The sequence below is a fragment of the Elephantulus edwardii genome, unplaced genomic scaffold (assembly GCF_000299155.1).
Source record: "Elephantulus edwardii isolate Elephantulus edwardi_28Jun2011 unplaced genomic scaffold, EleEdw1.0 scaffold00004, whole genome shotgun sequence".
Taxonomy (NCBI): domain Eukaryota; kingdom Metazoa; phylum Chordata; class Mammalia; order Macroscelidea; family Macroscelididae; genus Elephantulus; species Elephantulus edwardii.
In genome coordinates, this window is record NW_006399754.1 from 9,202,705 (window position 1) to 9,224,510 (window position 21,806).

The window sequence follows — 21,806 nt, forward strand, 5'->3', positions numbered from 1 at the left end:
TATATTCTTTCCATCTTCTTTTAATACTTCCTGGATCATTTAATATTCTGCCTAAAGCATCCTTGATTATAGCAACTCGAGGTTTGAATTTATAATAATTAAAAAGCAGAAGTTGGGGAGAAAAAAATGTTCTCTATACTTCAGAGTGTCAAGTAGGCAGATGCCAGCCACAAGCCTAGGTCTTTCCAGGACTTTCTAACTTCTGATCTGCTGGAACAAACAGGTCTGTTTTGGAGAAGGTACAGCCAGAGTGCTCCCTGGAGGCAAGGATGGTAAAGCTTTGTCTCTCATGCTTTGGATATGTTGCTAGGAGAGGTTATTCCTTGGAAAGTGGCATCATGCTTAGAAAGGTGAGGGGGTCATTGAAAGAGAAGAAGTCTCCAACAAAGTGGCTTGCAGCAATGGGCTCAATTGTGTCAGAGATTGTAAAGATAGCATAAGATTAGGGTCTGTTGTTCATAGGGTCACTATGAGTCATACTTCAGTCAATGGCACCTCACAAAAACAACATAGTTTCTTCGTTCTGGTCACTTAGTTCATAGGGAATTGCACAGCTAACCCAAATGCCACTTTTCTCAGGGAGTTCCACCAATAGCTCCTGGGAAGAAAAATGGGACGCAGGTTACAGCCACTGAGACTCAAAGGAGGGTCAGTTCTGAGTGAGTGCTGACTTGACAGCAGTGAGCTTGAGTTGTTACTTAGAAATTACCTGAGTTATCACTCAGGAATTAAAGACTGTGGCTAATTTTTGTTTGGGTAGGTAAAGTGGTTAGTTACTGCGTATCTCCTCATTTATTCTGTAAGGGCCTATAAAACCACTCTTGCTATGCAGTGCCTCATTTTTCATTTACTTTGTTCTGTTAGGACGGTGACAAGATTATCCTGATGAGTATTCAAAGCTCGTTTCTAATGTGCCATCTTCTGATTCATTCATCATGTCTTTCTGAAGCTTTCAGTGTAGAGTTAGAAATTTTATTAGTCTGAATTTTTATTACTCATTGGCTAACAGGACTGTCCATTGGGGCAAGAGAATAAATCCCCAGACTATCACAGCATTGAGTTCCTTTCATGCATCAGACTGGCACTCTGTAACTCCTTACCTGGTTTAATTCAAACACTTAACATAAATCAGTATCAAGAGTATGTAGCGTCTTATATATTCAGTTCTAAGGTTGATCCCCCCCCCATGAGATGACATCTGTGGCATCTTTACAGTTGTTCAGTGGGGAAAAGCAAGGCCAAATAGAAAATTTTTCCCTTTATGTATTATTCTTACTTTATAACAAAGTCATAATTTATCAAAAAAGAAATTCTTTTCCTTCCTGTCCTCCAGTATATACCAGTACTCCAGAGCTGCTTTAGGAGTCGGAAAACCAGTCCTTTTGTTCTTTTGAGCTACCACTGAGTCAGTTCCACTCCATGGCAACTTTATTTCTAATAAAGCAATGGCAACTTTATTTCTTTTTCTTGGTTTTTTAAATTCTTAACATTTTATTAATTAAAATGAAAGTTTATAGAGACTGAGGATTTCCATGCATTCATTGTTGCACTTTTCTCAATGTCCACCCCTTCCCTCAAGTTCATTCTTCTCTTTGAAAAGTAAAAAAAAAAAAACCCCTCTTTCATTGTTATACAATCCCTCCCCCCAAAGTCTACTCCACTGTGCAGCCTTCACTCTGGACTCCTGCCATGACAATTATACCTAATCATTCTAATAAAACAAAACAGTGTCTCAACCTGAGCCCTCTAGACAATCATGATAATTAAGGACCAAAGATGAAGAATGGGAAATGTAGGGCCTGAGAGAAGATGCCCTGTGAAAGCACGAGGCACAGTTCGTCTTTAGGATAGATTTGTTTCTGAGAGTCAATAAATAGTACTTTCAGAGGATTCAGTCAAAGTTACCCAAGGGCATTCATTCCTTGAACACTCGGCACTTTTCCTTAGTGCAAAAAGTTGCTCTTCAACCATTCTTTGCTGGGACCACTCTCTTCTTTCCTTTGCTAATTGAAATATACCCTCAGAACTTAGGTCCACAGAGAAGTGTTCCTGGACATTGCATCTCGAAGGTAAAACTTCCTCTGAATTCATGTAATCCTTACCTGTCAATCCTGATAAAAGAGTTAATGGGCAGGGGGAAATGTAAAATATTTATTTTATACAAGTATCAAAACATCTAATCGTTTCCTAAACTTGTAACCTTGGACTGTTCATAGCCTTTCTTTTCTCATTCTTAAAAATGTCTTGCCGGGTTAAAATGCTGTGTTTTGTTTGTGAAATGTTTTGTACATGCCAACATGTGGTGCTAAGATAATATATTTGCATTATTTCCAGTAAATTCAGCTCTGGTGACTTATTTTCTGGTGATCTTAGTATTTACAGTGTATAGTTTCCCTCAATATGGCCTCAACACAATTAGAATATATTTAATTTTTCTGATGATAGAGGAATAGGTTTATTATAGGAATTGTTCAAAGTATACATACTTTGGGCATGCGGCCGGGAGAGACCAGTCCTTGGCGACGTACATGATGTTTGGAAGGGTAGAAGGACAGTGCGGGAGAGGAAGACCCCGGATGAGATGGATTGATACAGTAACGGGGACAATGGGTGTTGGTGTGTCGGAATCAGCGAGACTGCCTCAGGACAGGGCAGGCTTCAGAGCAGCTGTACAAAGGGTTGCTATGGGTCATAAGCAACTTGATGGCACATAACCACAACATACATCCATACAAAAGAAAATCAAATATAATGCCATCACGCTATAACCACTGGGCATTTTTTTTTCAATCGTATGTTGTTATGTACTGTTGAGTTGTTTCCATCCCAGGCTCATGGGTTTTGTTTACCTGTCTTTCTTTTGAGGAGCAAGGTGGGGGATTTGAACTGTGTGTCTGTAGTTTGACAGTACAACTTCTTATCATTAGGCCCCAGAACTATTTTAATTATGCAGATAAAGTAGGATAGGGAGCTCTGGTGGCCTTGTCCATAGGAAGCTTTACTAATAATTCACAAGCCATGCCTCTTGGTCGTTCTAATCCTTACCAGTGACTCTTCAGGAGAAAGCTGGGCATTCTCCTCCCTAGCAATTTTCAGCCTCAGAAAACCCACTCGGAGGGTCCACTATGGGTCAGTTCCAACTCCATTGTAATGAAGATTTTTTTAGATTAAAGGATATAATTTCAGGTATTCATAAAACACTATATCTGTATATCTATATCTCTATCTATCTATCTCTATCTCTATCTATCTCTATATCTAGCACAGTATGTACTTTTAAGGATCTTTGTGGTAAATATATAAAATATTTCATCAGTCCTTACATGTATGTTGCTGTTGTTGTTTTATTGAGTTGCCTGTGACTCATAGCGACCCTATGTCCAGCAGCTCTGAAACCTGCCCTGTCCTTCCAGGGTCTCCTTCTCCTCCACTGTCCCTCCACCCTTCCAAGCATGATGTCCTTCTCTAAGGAACCCTCTCTCCTGGCTATGTGCCCAAAGTATGGGAAACAGAGCTTCAAAATCCTAGCCTCCAAGGAGAAAGTTTATTTCACCCTCTCCAAGACAGACCTATTTGTTTTCTTGGCAGTCCATTGTATATTCAAGACTCTTCTCCAGCACCACAATTCGAAAGCATAGCTTCGGTGTGTCACATTGTTAAATATAACATCATTAATCATTCCCAAAATTTTCCTTTGTTAATTTTTTTTCCACTTTTCCATGGATCCAAATGTGATTTCTGCTCCACAGTCTGTTTCCCCTTCCTCAAATGCAAACATAGTATAATAATTTTACTTTGGTCGCTTGTCATTTAGCATGGTGCCTTGGGTATAAGACATGTCCAATACATAGAGTTTACTCCTAAAATGCTTTGAGCATCTTCTGATAGTTTATACACATACAGTTATCAAGACAAACTGGAGCCAGAGCTTTGAAGATTAACACATGATGCTTCCATGTTGTGTGACGCTAACTCATGCTTCCTTTTGCTTTTCTTTCTGTGTAGTTCGTTGCTCAGCCCAACTGCCAACAGCTGCTGGCGTCACGCTGGTATGATGAGTTCCCAGGCTGGCGGAGAAGACACTGGGCGGTGAAGATGGTGACGTGTTTCATAATAGGACTTCTTTTCCCTGTCTTCTCCGTGTGCTACCTGATCGCTCCTAAGAGCCCGCTGGGACTGTTCATCAGAAAGCCCTTTATCAAGTTCATCTGCCACACGGCGTCCTATTTGACTTTTCTGTTCCTGCTGCTGCTCGCCTCCCAGCACATCGACAGGTCCGACTTGAACAGGCAAGGCCCACCGCCAACCATCGTCGAGTGGATGATATTACCGTGGGTCCTGGGTAAATTATATTACTATAGAAAATATAATCAAAGCATATTACTGTCATGGCGTTTTGTTGCTCCGTCAAGAACACAGATCAGAGTTTGGGATTTAGGCATGGTGACCACTAGAGTTGGCATCACGCAGTGTGGTAGCTCCTGGTGTCACGCCCCCATGGACCTCTACACGTACCACACCATAGAGAAGCCAGAGTCGTTTATATTATTGATTCCAGTCATAGTGTTAATATGTGACACAGGTGTAAGCTGCTTAAATGTACTACTTCTCAGAGCATATAAATATCAACCAATTTGGTTGGTAACATCTTTCTATATTGAATTGCAACACCACTTATAGTATTAATAGTCAATAAGCAGTGGCCTGACTTGTTTCTCCTTCTTTTCCTTTATTACTACATTCTGAAAAAAATATTTTTGATGTTGTTGTTGTTGTGTACTGTTGAGTCAGAACTGACTCATAGCTGACCCTGCAGTGGGTTTTCAGAGGCAGTTTACTGCACAGGAGGAGATTGCCCATCTTTCTCCTATAGAGCAGCTGGTGGCCTCGAACTGTGTGCCTCCAAGATTACAACGCAGCATCGTGCCACTAGGCCACCAGAGCTCAGTTCACAAATACTAGTAGACATAATTTTGTAGCTAAAACACCAGAAATATGGAGGCAATGATCAATTACAGAAACATAGATGGCAACAAAACCAGCGGTGTGGACATATACCATTTGCAGATGAAACTACATGGTTTGAAGATGAAATCTCCATGATAATAATTCTGAATGGAGCACACTCAAAGGTGCATAAAGTTCATGAACATAGAGTTGAACTTGGCAGCTATATTGACTATGCAAGCTAAGCTTACAGAAACAAGTTTTGGTGTCATAACTAGCTACAAGTGATGAAGGGTAATTAGTTTCTTCTGAAAATCGGCACCAAATATTTTATCGACAATCATTTTTGTGTCACCCTCTCTGACAATGTCACCAGAGTGATTCACAGCCCCCCTTCTCCTCTCGTGACACCACTACATAAGAATGCTTAACAGGGCTCTGACCTTTCTCTTTCAATTGTGATTTGAGGAAAAGTTGGCAAACCAAGATTCTTTTTCTTTGAGCTATTTATTCACATTGGGTTTATAACATTAATTACAATACCCACAACATGATTGTACGTTTTCCACTGCATCCCTGTAATTTTCATTTCCACTCATCCTTCTAGCCTACCTCCTCCTAATTTTAGAATTTCTTCCTTGGTCCAGTGCTACGGGTGGGTTCCGACTCTATGGTACACAACAACAAAAACATACTAAGAAGTGACTTTCATAGCACTAGCTTCTCAGCACCAAAGCAAAATTAATCTGTTGTTAGCTGTCATAGACCTGCTCCTAAATGAAACCTAATGTCCCATAACATTTCATCTTCATTAAAATGAAGATTTGCACTTCATATCCCAAATTTTATTCTCTGTCTTCTTTGCCTATTTCTTTGACTTGAAAACCTTTTTCCATATATTTGATTGGCATGTTTCAAGGATCATTTTCGTGTTTGTAATGTATATGCTTTTTGAAAGGGATGAGCTTTGTACAGAATGAGAATCGCATACATAAAGTAGCCATTTTAAAAAAATCATATTTGACAGAAAATTTGGAAACAGCGATAATGATTGTACAGTATGATAAGCTGTCACTAACTGAATAGTAAGTGGGGGAAATGTTAAAATGGCAAAAAAAATAATCTATTTAAATGTATTTTTTTAAATTAGGTAATAGATAAGAAATGGAAAATAACATCTAGTGTATCCCCCTTTCACTCTCTTCCTGTCATACAAAGAAAACTATTTGGATCTAGAGCAAATCATGGTAAGGTAGAAAATGTTAAAGAGAGCTGGAGAGAACAGTGTTTCCCTTTATCTCCTCACTGTTGCTGTGACTGAAATTTCCATTTTCATACTTCCTTCCTCTCTGCTGCCACAGTTTGCTGAGAATTTGCGTTTTCCCAATTTATCTCCCCTCTTTACATCTCTCTGCTGGGACATCCGCCTCGCCGTTCAGCAATTAGAAAATATGTCACAAATTTAATGATTCACCCTCTGAGCTGATGAGTTTGAGTTAACTGTCAAAACTGCTGGAGAATCAGCAAAATGAAGGAAAGGTATAAAAAAAAGACTACCAATCCGAGGGAGGCTCTGGTGGCTTAGCGGTACGGAATTATGCTGTCGACCCAAATGTGCTCAGTTTGAATCCAACAGCAGCTCTGTGAGAGAGCGATGGGCAGTGGCCTCCCATGTGATTTACTGCCTCTGAATACCCACTGCAGTATCCCTGTGGGTCACTTCCCACTCCACGGCACATAACAAGTCTGAGTTACAACCACTCTTCAGTTTTAAAGTTTATAAATACTCTTAATAAGAGTATATCTGGAAATAAGAAAATTTCAGGTAGACAAAATTGTTTTTATTGTTATATGCTGTTGAGTTGCTTGAAGCTCATAGTGACCACATGTACAATAGCCCTGAATCCTGCTCTATCTTTTGCCAACTTTACTGAATCTGACACACCTACCCTCATTATCCTATTCACTGAATCAATCCATCTCATCAATGGTCTTCCTTTCTTTCTGTCCTTCCACTCTTCCAAGCATGATGTCCCTCTCCAAGTACATCCAAGGACATGTTGCCCCTCCTTGCAACATATCCAAAGTATGTCTGATAAAGCCTCAGAATTCTTGCCTCTGAGGAGCAGCCTGGTTTCCCCCTCTCTAGGACAAACCTGTTTGTTCTCCTAGCAGTCCATTATATATTCAGTGCTCTTCTCCAGCACCATGGCTCAAAGGCATCAATTCTCTTTCTGTCATCCCTAGTCATTACCCAGCTCCTGACATATAGCAAGCTATTATGAAGACTATGGCCTGGATCAGGTGCATCTTAGTCTCTAGACTAATATCATTGCTCTTCAGTACTCTGGAGAGGACAAAATTAGAGAAGCTTTTTCATCTTACTAAAAAAAGGAGGGGAGAACCTCATGTTCCTGGTAAACTTTAAGATTAGCTATTTAATTCCATGGTGTAGACTCTGATTTGTGCTCGCCCTGTGAATAAGTGAAGCCCTATCCAATCCTGGGTCATTCTCAGTCTCTCCGGAGTTTAGGCCCATTGATGTAGTCACTGTGGCGGCCCTTTTCTCTGAGGGTCTTCCTTTCTTTCTTTCACTGACTCTCTACTTTTCTGAGCATGATGCCTTTTTTCAGGAACTGGACTCTCTTGACAAGATGCCCAAATTATTTGAGATGAAATCTCACCTCCTTGCCTCTTTGAAGCACCTTGGCTACACTTCTTCCAAGGCAGATTTGTTTGTTCTTTTGGCAGTCCATGATGTGTTTACTGTTCCTGGACAGCTCCACAATAGAAAGGCATCAATCCGTCTTTAGTCCTCCTTATTCCCTGTCCAGCTTTCACATGCATAGGAAGTAATTAGAAATATTATGGCTGGGATCAGCCACAGCTTGGTCTTTAAACTGATGTCTTGCATTTAACACCTACAAGAAGGTCTTAACAAAGCCAACCAAAATTGATTGCCTTTGAGTTGATTCTAGGTCAAGACAACCCTCCTTTGGTTTATAAGGCCATAAACCTTTAAGGAAAGAAACTTACCATCTTTCTCCCAAGAAACAGCCAGTGGATCTGAACTCCCGAACCTTAGGTCATCCGTACAATGACCACTACACAACCAGAGTACTCTCTATCAGTAGGTGTTGTAGAAAACACACTGTAATTCTTATCCAGATTCTACCAATAGGGGACAATGAAATCTCTCAGCATTTACATTTCTTCGTCTTCAAAATGAAAGGGGAAATGATCTCTACAGTTTCTGAGTCTATATTGATGTGTATCATTGTTATTAAGGAAGAGAAAATGAGTCCTTGTACTTGGTCAGACGGAAGTGGCCAAGACCTGGGGAGAAAGACATCCTAGTAGAAATATTGTAACTTTTTATTTAGAATATAGACTAAAGGCATGCTCTGATCTGAGGACAGTGTTCATGAGCTGTGCGGTGAGACGCGCTCATGGAGCTGCTCTACTAACCCTGAAGTTCTCTGTTGGTTTGAATCCACCAGTGGCTTCAAGGAAGACAGATGCTCCTCCTGTGTGATTTACAGCCTCAGAAACCCAATGGCAGGGCAGGTATGAGTAGGTTCCTACTTGACAGCAATGGTTTTGAGTTCTTTTGTTTTTTATATTGTCTGATAACAAGGTGCTTTGGTAGGGCACTGTATTACCTTGTATTGCTAACCAAAAGGTTAGTGACTTAAATCTACCTGCTACTTTGTAGGAGAAAGATGAGCCGTCTCTTTCTGTATAGATTTGCCCGTTTGGGAAACTTGGGGAGCTTTGAAATGAGTAACAGCTGGACAACAATGGGTAGTGGGCTGATTGCTAAAGCTAGTGACTTCAAGTTTCTTAACAGAACATTTCACAGGAGATATATAGATCGAGATAGAGATAGAGATAAAGATAGAGAGAGAGAGAGATACACACACACATACCTGGGAGATCTTGATTTAAATTGGTTTATTTTATTATCTTTTGTATGTGTACCATCAAATTGGATCCGACTGGTACAGGAGGAGATTGCCCCTCCTTCTCCGGCAGAACATCTGGTAGATTTGAACCATGTACCTCTGGGATTGCAGTGCAGCTTCTTGCCACTAGGCCACCAGAGCTCCCCTCAATTTATAATAACAATAGAAAAAGACTTAAGAAAAAAATGTGACTTACTTCTAATCACAAATTAATGTACCACTTTCTATTGTATTAATTTTCTTAATGAGAAGTTAAAATTCTATTCACAAGTTTTTTTTTCATATTTTTGTCAATCCGTGTTCATCGTTTGTACTAATTTTTTTTTCATTCTTCAGAGGATGTCCCAGACCTATGACATCATAACTTATGAGGGGTGCTTGCTTTACTAGCTCCTATTTGTTTATCAAGGCTCCAGGAGTTGATGGCTTACCAGTTGACATATTTCAACAAACAGACACTGCCCTAAGATGTGCTCACTAAGTTGTGCCAAGAAATCTGGAGGACAGCCACCTGGCCAACTGACCTGAAGAGATCAATATTTGTTCCCATTCCAAAGAAAGGTGACCCAACAGGGTGGAAATTATCAACAATATCAATAGCATTACACGCAAGCAATATTCTGCTGAAAATTATAAAAAATTACTGGAGTAACACGTCAACAGAGAATTGCCAGATGTGCAGGCTGGGCTTAAGTGGTACAGGGATAGTATAGCTAATGTTAGATGGATGTTGGGACGAAGCAGAGAGTACCAGAAGAATGTCTATCTGTGCTTCATTGACTAGGCAAAGGCTTTTGACTGTGTAGGTCACAACAAGCTATGGCTGACTCTGAGAAAAATGAGAATTCTAGAACATTTGCTTGTGCTTATGCAAAACCTATGCTTGGACCAAGAGGCAATCATCAGAACAGAGCAAGGAGACACTGCATGGTTCAAAATTGGGAAGGAGGTCTGCCAGGGATGTATTCCATCTCCATACCTTTTCAATCTGTATGGAGACCAGATCATCCAAGATGCTGGGCAGTACTAGGAGGAATGTGGCATCAGGATTGGTGGAAGAGTCATCAACAACTACAATATGCAGACTGCTTGCTGAAACTAAGGAGGACCTGAAGTGCTTGCTGCAGAAGGTCAAGGACTGCAGTCTTTAAAAGGGTTTGAAGCTCAACATCAAGAAAACAAAGATTTTCACAGCATCAGTATGGATGGTGAAGAGATTGAGAAAGTTAACCGTTTTAGTTTGCTTGGCTCCACAGTCAACACTATTGGTACCAGCATCCAGGAAATCAAGAGTTGAATTGCATTGGGAAAGTCAGCTGTGAGGGACCTCTCAAGAGTAATGAAGAGCAATGACATCAGGCTGGAGACTAAGGTGCATCTGATCTGGGCTATAGTCTTCACAATTGCGTGCTATGCATTGGAGAGTTGGACAGTGACTAGGGTGATAGAGAACTGATGCCTTTGAGCTGTGGTGCTGGAGAAGAGTGTTGAATATACCATGGACTGTGAGGAGAACAAACAGGTTTGTCCAGGAGAGCGTGAAATCGGAGTGCTCCTTGGAGTCAAAGATTCTGACGCTTTGTCCAACATACTTTGGGCATGTTGCAAGGAGGGACCAGTCCTTGGAGAGGGACATCATGTTTGGGAGAGTGGAGGGATGGTACAGGAGAGGAAGACCAATAATGAGATGAATTGTATCAGTGATTGGGGTAGTGGGACTAGGTGTGTCAGAGACAGTGAGGTTGGCACAGGATAGAGCAGGGTTTAGGGCTCTTGGATATAGGGTCACTATGAATCACAAGTGACTCGACAACACATAACAACAACAACAATTTTGTTTGTAATCACAAATGGCATTTACTTTATTTTTTTAATATTTCTATCATAAAATTGTACTTTAATGTTTAGAACAATCCTCTAGCATTAAAGCCTATCTTCGGAAAGCAATTCCTTTATCACTCTAAGAAGTATGGCTTTGTTGGAGATTTTCTTACATACTTTGCTGTTTTTCAGTATTAAGAACAGTATTCAGTGTCTCACATATTCAAATGGCTTGTGATTTTTATGTAATGCATAGTAGTCTGTATTATTGTCAGTATTTCTTCTGTTGAAGTTAAACATTTTGTTCCTTTTCCCAGTTGCCATATATTGACTTTTTTTTACATCTTTAGAAAATAGTCTACTATTATAAGCCTCCACTGTGATGTTATTGATGTGACTCATCATCCTACAAAGAACTTTTTTATTTCAAACCAAGCCCACTGCTGTCAAATCCTTTCTTTACTCAGAGCAACACTCCATCAGTTTTCTGAGGCTGTAAATCTTTATGGAAGGTATTTCCAGTCTTTCTCTCACGGAGCACCTGGTGGACTCGAATGGCTGATCTCCCAGCAGTGCTGCCTGAGATGCATTGTGCCACAGGAATTCCCTACGGAAGGTTATTTATCCTTCCTTTCTCTTACTCACCTCAATATAAAAAATGGAATGAAAATGCTGGATTCTAGTTTTCTTGCATCTTTCAAACCTGTTTGAACTTTCCTCTGATTCTAAGAGGACTCAATGATAAAGTTTATATCATAGCTTATCTTTCTGCAAAATGACATTTTAAATATATATAGATATATCCAAGTATATGGATCACATTGCTAATCAAGGACATTTCAGAAAAGTTAATTATGCTCTAGCAGAGCTTGTGTGTGAACCAAGAAGCAGCCCTTTGGACAGACTTAAGAGAATGCTGCATGGTTTAAAATAAGCAAAGGTGTGCATCAGTGTCGTATCTTTCTATCATATAAGAAGCTGGGCAATAAAAAAAATATGGCATCATGATTATAGGATGGTACATAAACAACCCATATTATGCAGATGACACAATCTTGTTTTCAGGAAATGTAGTTTTCAAGTATTTAATGACGAAGTTTGACGACAGTAGTCCTCAATATAAATTAAATGTCAACAATAAACCACAAACAACTGGAATAAATAGCATAAGATAAATGTAGAAAAGATCCATTTGGAAAGAATTTCATTTTCCTTGGCTCCATGATTGACACCCATAGAAGTAGCAGTCAAGAAACCATAACTGCTGTCAAGAACCTCTTTATAGTGCTGAAGATCAAGGATGTCACTTGAAAGACTAAGGTGAACCTGATACAAGCCATGATCTTTTCAATTGTTTCATATACTTGTAAAACTTAGACAGAGAAGAGTGGATGCCTTACTCCTTTGCTTTTGGTGAACAGTGGTAAGAATCCTCTGGAGTGCCAAAAGAACAAACAAATGTATCTTGGATGAAGGGTAACCAGCGCGATCTTTGGAAACGAGAATAGTGAAACTTCACCACACTAACTTTGGACACTTTCTCAGGATTGGCCCGTCCCTGGAGAGGCTATTATGCTTGGAAAAGCCAAAGGTCAGTGAGAGGAAAAGCCTCATTAAGATGGCTCGTCATGGTGACGTAGCTAAGTAGAGCAGAGAGTGTGAAGATGGCACAGGTTTGTTCTTCTGCACAGAAGGTCACAGTGAGATGAAGGCAGCCTGGCAGCACCTACAACAACTAAAGACTGATTTCGTTAAATTAGGTTAGCAGGAGATTATGAAATAGATACCTTTTTAATAAAAGAGAGAAAATTTTAGTGAAAGCTATCATATTAATAAAGCAAGAAATCTTTGTTCCCCAAGGGGGGAAAAATGTCTATGGAATTGGCTTGGCATTATGTGTGTACCTAAAAATAAACCACAATTAAACTATGTACAAATCTATATACATGGAACACGATGGCGATAAGGGTGAACTGAGGAAAAGATGTATCATGGGAGGAGATGGCGCTCTGTTAAAAATAGTTCCCAGTGAATTCCTGGGTATAAGCTAAAAACTGCTTATAAATCCAGATTATACATGTTTCCTGTGATACATACTTATTTAACAAATTTCGCTAACAAAATTGGCCCCTCATTTCCTTGATTTATTTTCTTTTATAAAAGACTGGTTTTAAGGAAATGGAAATTTCAACAAGGGCTGCCAGACGGAAGATAAAAAGTGACGAATGGTGGTCTCATCTAGGTAAAGAGTCAGAGATGAAGAAAAACATGCATACATGTGTGCATCTGTATCTTGTTGCTGTTGTTAAGGGCCATGGAGTCAGAATCAATAGCTGACCCTTCAGGGCTTTCTATAAGCTGTTCATTAAAAGTAGGAGAAGCTGCTGGGTTTTAACTACATGACTTTAGATTTTCAGCAAAACCCTTGATCCACTAAGCTACTTTATACATATATCCCCCCCAGGTATGCGTGAGCACGTGCGCACACACATACATGATAGTTATGAACTGCCATGGAGTCGGTTCTGGCTCAGTGTTCCTGTTGAACATTCTAGGACTGCTCCTTGACTAGCCAAAGCTGTATAACTTCGAGGAAGCAGATAGACATTTATTTATTTCATGGTATGTCTGGCCATTCAAATCCCCTCCATTGAGAACAAACAGCTAAGTGTTTTAACTGTAGTACCGCCAGGGTGCTCAAGTCATCTCATCCAGGGTCTTCCTCTCCTGCATTGACCCTCAGCCCTTCTAAGCATGATGTCCTTTCCAATGACCGACCCCTCCTGACAACAGGCCTAACGTGTGTGCGATGAAGCTTCACCGGTCTTGCTTCCAAGGAGCGCCTGGTTTCAGTTTCACCAGGATAAATCTATTTGTGCTGAGGGCAGTCCATGGCGTGTTCAATACTCTTCTCTAGCACCACAATGCAAAGTTATCAAGAATTCTTTTTTCATCCTTCCTCATTGTCAAGCTCTCCGATGCATAGCAAACAATTTAAAAGACTAAGACCTGGATCAGGCACAGCTTAGTCTCTAGACAGACATCATTGCTCTTTAGCACTCTGGAGAGGTCCCTGGCAGCAGATTTTTCCAATGCAAACTCATCTTTTGATTTCCTGACTTCTGATAACAAGAGTGCTGATAGTGGAGCTGAGCAAGATAAATTCATTAAAAACGTCAATCTTGTCTCCATCTATCATGATGCTGCCTATTTGCCCAATGGTCAAAAATTTTTGTTTTCTTGATGTTGAAATGCAATGCATATTAAAGGCTGTATTCCACTTAAATATAGTTGTAGAAGCTACATTGGTTGATTTAAACAGGGTATTTTAATTGTTTTTGGTATTTTTTTATATCCCAAATAGAATTTATTGTAAATTTAGTAGAAACAAACCAACCTATTAACAATATTTTAAAAATCTATTAACATGTTGCCACACACTTTTAAATTGAGGACCGTGCTTAGAAACACTTTTTTTTTATGTATTACCATCATTTGTGGCAACGTGCTATAGAAAAGCTTCGATTTTTGCCTCAGGTTCTGATATGGTTGTCTGTACTGGGTGCTCACTCTTCTCCTGTGTAGATAATATACGGAATTGCTGAGAACAAGGTTCTGAAATTGGTGGTGTTAGGGCCCATTGAGTTGTCCATGGTATTTTAATTGTTAAGGAAACCAACTTGTCATTGCAGAATGATGTATAGGATCCTCAATTTCTTGTTTAACTGCAGAGGGGGGACAAAGGAAATATTTTAAACCACCTAATTAGCATACAAAAGAACAAAATATTTATGTAAATGATACTTAAAATGCGCACCTGATAATGCTGGGTAAGGCTCTTTTCTTTAGTAGTTGATTGCCTTCAAGTTGAGCGTGACTCATAGTGACCCTATGAACAAAAGGCCTGAAGCCCCTCTACAACTATCGACATTTATCAAAGTTCATAGAGTTTCAGGAGGCATGTTATTTAGGAAGTGGATGCCTCTCCTGCTTCCAGTCTTTTTATTAGAGAGTAAATTAACCACTGCAGGCCGTGACAATACAATAAAGACCTGAGAAAAAGTAAAGTTAAATCCACTAGCCTGAGAATTCAGGAAGGCCCAATTGAAGAGAGAGAAGATGGGCAAGACCAAGTGTAGAAATAAGAAACAGAGAGAGGAAAGGACTGGAGGGATGTTTGACCAGAATACGCGCAATACTAGTGGTTGAGTAATAATGACAGAAACTGTTGGGTTGGTCACTATGTGCTAAGCCAGTTAAAAACATGCTCATTTTTGCACCCCAAAGTCATTCAGCATTACTGCTAGTATCTCAGTTCATAGACAAGATAGCAGGTTTAGAGGAACCAGATCACTGTCAGTAGATTAGTGAATGCTGATTCAGTCACCCTATGAACGACAGATTGAATCCTCACCCTATCTGGTGCCGTCCCATGATTTCAGCCATGTTCGGTTTCATTGTTCTATTTCTAGCTTAATATTAAGAAACTCAACTCAAACTTAACCTAACGTATTCCAATTGAGTCATATCTTACATTTAGCTGACACACCACACACACATTTTCAGAGGCTATAAACCACATGGGAGGAGATTGCCTATATTTCTTCTGCAGGACAGCTGGTGAATTTGAACCACTTGCTTTTTGGAAGGCAGCCCAAACCTCTATTCACTAGGCCACCAGAGCTTCTAAAGAAACTCGTAAAAGATTCATAAAAAGAAATAAGAACTCACTACCAGTAAATTCCAACTCATAGTGACAACCTGTCAGTTTCAAAGTCTGCAAATCGTTTCAGATTGAGACTGCCCATCTTTCTCCTGTGGATTACTGGTGGAGTCAAACCACAGAGTTTCAGGTTAGCAGCACAACACGTAACATACTATACCCCGTAGCTCTTTCAGGTGCATTGAGGTGGGTTCAGAGTGTCCATCTTCCTGTTTACAGTCAAATTCCCAACCATTTATACTACTCGACTGCACTAGGTGGTAGATCCTAGAATCAGACCCCTGTCGTTGCAACTCCAGAGCTACAACTGTGACTCTTTCTGAGATTCTGCCCCAGAATGTGAGGGGAAGACTCAAAGGAGGCAAAAACCGGCACTGAAATGAAGTCCCCATACAAAACTGACTAGCTCTTCCTTTGAAATTTGTCAGTATAGACCTGTACACAGGTTACATTTGAATGAATGACGTTTATAATTCATGATAGATGCAGCACTCTTTAAGATGAACATTGCATAGAATTTAATCCTGAGAAGAATATTTTTCAATACAATGAATGTCCCACTATGACCAGTCTAGTTTACCACAGCTATGAACAGCATCTCCACACTCTCTCCCCATGCCCAATAGAAGACATGTAGTGTGTGTGTGTGTGTGTGTGTGTGTGTGTGTGTGTCTAATCTGAAAAAGGCACTTCCAAGGAAAAGGTGCAAAGTCCTTTGCTGTATACCTGAGATGCTTTGCTTTTGTTTGCTATGGATTAGTTACCCAAAAGTTAAATATTCATGTTTGTAAAGAAATTTTCCATATCTTCTTGGTCTGTGTGTCTGCTTACATTTGGAAGAGGGGGCCATTCAGGAAAATTTAAAGAGTGAAATATAGTTCCTCCATACATTATTGGGTTTTATTCTCATATATTATTGGTTTTCAAAGAGAGAAACCTACATTCAGTGGATGATAGTGATTTTCATTCAAAATGGTCATTGAGCACATACTGCTGCTCATTCAGAAGGCAGGTCTTGAGCAGACTTGAAGGAATAGTCACTCATTTCCCCTCATCTATGTAAACATTTGATGCCCCAGTTTTCATGGAAAATTACAAATTACACAGGAATCCTATAAAAAGAATGTTACTGAGTTGAAAGAAATTCATTTGGGTTTTAAGTAGCTATATTTAGGTCATTAGCTATCCGATGATCTGAAATACTCGTGTTCTACAATCTATGTCTTAATCTAAAACTAGCAAAAATATGTACTCCCTTAATTGTATCTGCATGATTTTTTCCTCCCTTTAAATTATTAAAATGATGATGTTGACACAATGGCAATTGAAAAGTTTTTAGATGTCTCCAAGCATCCATAGTCTGCCATTGTCCTTTTAAGTCAATTTTTCTTGAATTATGGTTTTCTGACAGCAATCATAATTAATCACTTTCGATGGCCATGAAAAATTCCAATTTATTCAATCTCTACCACATTGACAAATTTTAAATTTTCAGTGGTCTTTATACAGTAGATTGTGAATCAGTTTCCTACAAAGTCTATATTTGCATAATGGTTTTATTTGACATGGCTGCTGCTTCTTTCAATCTCTCTCCTACTGCCTTATATAAAACATGCTTTCCTGTCCTTAATAGAGTACTCTGGTGGCATAATTCTTACGGAGTTGCACTACTAAATCAAAGTCCAAGTCTTTCCAGTGCCTCAAATTCACCAGAAGCTCCTTGGGATAAAGATGTTTTATCTTTTCCCTTGCATTTTATAGCCTTCTAATCCATTGGATAATGAGTTTATGAGTTCATTCAACAGTAATGAGTGTGAGTGAGTGACTCTTAATGATATCCTTAGTAGAAACCATCAACTTCTTGAAACTTCGAATTAATAACAAGCACCCCCATGCAATGTAAAAAACCTCCTATTTACAGTCTCAAGTAGCAGACATAATCCTAAAAGTCACAGTTTTAATCTACCTATTAGTTTTGCAGTTGGGTGGATCATATGTAGCAAATTATGAATAATACTGAGAAGAATAGGAATCCTCAAGTGCTTAACTGTACTCATATGAAAACTGAACATAAACCAAGAAACAGTTGTCTAAACAGAACAAGGGAGGAGCACATGATTTAAAATCAGGAAAGGTGCATCAGGGTTGCATCTTTTCTCCACACCTATTCAATCTGGCTACTAAACACATCATTCGAGTAACTGAATTAAATGAAGAAGAATGTAGAGTGAGGATTAGAAGAAGAATCAACAATCTGCATTATGATAGTGATACAACCTTGTTTGCAAAACGTAAGGAAGATTTTAAGTACTTAATGAAGAAGATCAAAGACTATAGCCATCCTAAGGGTTATATCTCAACATCAAGAAAACAAAATTCCTCACCACTGGACCAAGAGACATCATGAGAGATGAAAAAAAAAAATGAAGTTGTCAACCTTTTCATTTTACCTAGATCCACAATCAACACCCTTGGAAGCACAGCAACAAAATTAAAATATGTGCTGCATTGGGCTTATCTGTTGTCAAGGACTTCTCTGAAGTGCTAAGGAGCAATGATGTCCATTTAAAGACTAACGTGAACCAGGTTCAAGCAATGGTCCCTTTCAATACTTCCTATGAATCTGAAAGCTGAGCAATTGATAAGAATGCCAAGAGTAGATATCTTTGAATCGTGGTGTTGGTAAGGAGTATTGAATCTACGATGGGTTGCCAAATAGCAAGCAAATCTATCCTAGAGGGTGTGCAACCAGGGTGCTCCTCAGAGGCAAGCATAGTGAAACTTCATCTCACATACGTTGCCCATGTCAAGAGGAGGACCCAGTCCTGGGAAAAAGACATCAGACTGGGAAATGTAGATGGTCAGTGGGAAGAAAAGGATAACTCTAAATGGGATGGATTGATGTAATAGCAATGGGCTCGAACATGTGAGATACTAAGAATAGGACAAGATAGAGGACAGACTTCCTGTTTGTTGAGTCGCTCCACTATGAGTCATAGTTGACTTGATGACTCCTAACAGCAATTAACATTGACTCTACAGAAGAAGGGCCTGGCCATCTTTCTGTAAATATTGCAGCCAAGAAAACACTATGGAGTAGTTGTCTTTTCATTCGTGGGGTCTCAGAGTCAAGGGCAGACTCAAGGACAGGTGATGACACTATCCCATGTAAAGTCTTTCACTGCTAATCGAAGGCCTGACATACGGTTCCAAGGCTCTGGTCTTACCCATCTTTCATTCATCTTTCAACTACATCATCAGGATAGAAAGAAATGAGGACTCAAGCATTCCTTGTTGTTTGGTTCAGTGTGGAAATTGAGTTGACTGGGAGAGTTAGATAGATGACTTTACTACTTGATGAGGATCCTGGTCCCAGATCTGTCTTCATTGCTTACCACTACATCTCTATTTAGTACTGTAGGAAAGACATTGATCACTGACTCTCCTAAGAAATGCATAAAGGTGCATAAACGCTGCTGAAAGGGGCCCTGGTAGTGTAATCCCAAGGTAATTGCACTGCTAACTCAAAGCAACAATTGGGAGAAAGATGAACAGTCTCCTCCCATGTGATTTACAGCCTTCCAAAAACGTGTTAGAGAGTCAAATATGCCTGAGTTCTGATTTGATGACATAGAGCTTGAATTTTGAGACCACAACTGACAAATACCCCATGAAAATAATTCATGAGTACTAGTGGGTTTATAGTAATAATATAGCATCTCATTCCCAAGTGGGATATTTATTTGGATAATTGCCTTGCAGCTTTCTCCCTGAGCTTCACATAGAACAGTAGGGCTTCAGCAGCAGTGGCAGCTGGACTTCCCACACTGTGGTGTGGCAAAGCCGAGTGAGGCTGAGCCAATACTCATAGCAGTCAGGAGCTCAGGAGATGTATTGCACTGGGAAAGTCTGTAGTCAGGAACCCTCCAAATTACTGAAGAGCAATGATATCAGTTTGAAGACTTAAGTGTGCCTGATTCAGGCCAAGGTCTTTTCAGTCACTTGCTATGCATCTGAGAGCTAGAGAATGACTAAAGATGATGGGAAAAGAATTGATGCTTTTTAATTGTCATTTTAGAGAAAAGTGATGAATATCCCATGGACTGCCACAAGAACAAACAAGTATGTCTTGGAGAAGGTGTAGCTTCATCTCACATGATTTGGGCATGTTGCTAAGAGAGGTTATTCATTGGAGATGAACACCATGCTTGGGGAGATAGATGCAAAGAAGAGGAAGACCCTCAACCAGATGGGTTGACAAAACAATGCAGCAGTGGGTTTGAGTGTGTCAGAGATTGTGAGAATGATACAGGATAAGACAATATTCAGATCTGTTGTTTGTAGGGTACTCGACTCAACAGCTCCTAACCACGACAACAGCCCCTGAGGTTGTTAGAATGGGTGGTTGGCAATAGAGATGGTTCTGAAACCTCTTAAAAGTCCTATGGGCGAGTATTTGTCTACAGTTTTCTGTAAAATTGTTTTAAAGAGTGGATACTCATACTCCTTTCATTTATTTGGCTCCACCGTGGGCAGTGAGGCAAATAGCAGTCTAGAAATCAAATGGTGTGTTACATTGGACAGTTTTGATGCCAACAAGCTCTTTAAAGTGCTGAAGAGCAAAGATGCCACTTTAAAGTCTAGGGTGTGTCTTATCCAAGCTATAGTCTTTTTCAGTGACTTCATATACATGTGAAAGTTGTACAATGAATAAGGAAGGAAGATTAAACAAGATTGATAACTTTGAATGGTGGATCGGTGGAGTGTTGAATAAGCCATGCCCTGCCAAAGAATAAACCAACCTGGTTTGGAATAAAAGCTTGGAAGCAAGGGTTCCAAGAAATGAGGCTTCCCACATAATTTGAGCATGTTTTCAGGAGGGACCAGTTCCTGGAAAAGTATGTACTACTGGGAAAAGTAGAAAGTTGGCAAAAGAGAGGAACACTGTCAGCTAGATAGATTGATACAGTGACTGTACTGATGGGCTTGAGCGAGATGGTGAGAATGGTATAGGATCAGGCAGGTGTTTGTTCCATCGTACCTGGCGTTACTGTGAGGTAAAGCTGACTCAATGGTCCCTCAACCCAGCTACTCTAGAACCTGGATTCAACAAAACATGGATCTCACACAGTAATAAGGCTAATGACATTTCTATTTCTCTATGAACAGAAGCAGATTTTTGACAAGTAACTACTTTTTGTTTAATAAATGTGGAAAGTAGAAATTCTTCGTGTTGTTTTTGTTTTCTCTTTAATTGATTTGGTGCTGCAGCATGACCTTTGATGTCCCAGTAATGAACTTTCAGGGTTCTGAGACCATGACCAGCTTTTTCACTGAAACAATAGGCCACTGAAGGTTGCCCTAGTTGAGTGATTTGACTCTTTGTCTGGATCTCTTATTTATTCTTCATGTAAGTTCTACCTCCCAAGAAGAGCAAGTTGAATGATATGTTTACAGAGTTACGCATTTCTCACGTGAAATTCGTTCTGTTAAAAGTGGCCACTGAGGATTGCCTATTTACAAGCTTCATCTCTTTCTCATAAGCAGCTCAAATAGCACTAAGTGAAAACTGTTATGGGAAAGGTAGGGAAAAAACCCAGTAAAAGCTTCCAGGCATCTGTAAATATTTTTAAAAGGAAGTACTCTGACTCATTTGCACTGTGATCTTTCCTTTGTCTGTCCCCACAGTCTTGACATGAATGCTTATAATTAGGCCTTCACACAGCTCTGATAAACCATGTCATCTGTTTATACACAGCAGAAAGCAATTTTCAAATGTTCCCATTGTGAGAACGGTACAAACCGTTTCTGACAGACGCTTCCTCCAGCTCTGTGTGCCTCTGGGTTTTTAGTTATCATGAATAGTTTACCATCTAAAATGCATTGTTCAGTCAGCCACCAGCATCTGCTAACTTTTCCCAAATATTGTTACTGTTAGGTGCCACTGGGCTGACTACAATGCATACCAACCCATCCGAAGCTTGCCCTACCCTGAAACATCCACACGGTCTCTGATACGCTTGATCCTTCAAAGACTCAAGGAACGTTGCTGGATAAGATGTTATGTGGTATTTCATTAATATCCTGAACATGAGTACATTTCAGTAGCCATCAAACTGGTACACCATGACTTAAATTATATGAAGTGACACCCTACAGTGGTCCTTTACAGAAAGACCCCATAAAAGCTTTCTGACATTGAAAAACAAGGAACTCATGCAATATTATTCAAAATGGGTGAACCTGGAGGATATTATGCTGAGTGAGGTATCTCAGTCACAAAGGGACAAATGCTATATGGTGCCATTGTTGTAGAATGAGGCTGGAATTGGGGTGGGGGTAAGACTGAG

General features: G+C 39.8%; 1 protein-coding gene across 6 annotated transcripts in view; it reads left to right on the forward strand.

Moving 5' to 3' along the window:
• TRPC4 (transient receptor potential cation channel, subfamily C, member 4) overlaps window positions 1-21,806 on the forward strand; it is a 203,891-nt gene that overhangs the window by 118,034 nt on the left and 64,051 nt on the right. For all 6 annotated transcript variants that reach the window (XM_006879533.1, XM_006879538.1, XM_006879535.1 and 3 more), the window contains one exon: window positions 4,006-4,342. In XM_006879533.1, the coding sequence (XP_006879595.1) occupies window positions 4,006-4,342 (337 nt within the window). The remainder of the gene's footprint in view (window positions 1-4,005; window positions 4,343-21,806) is intronic.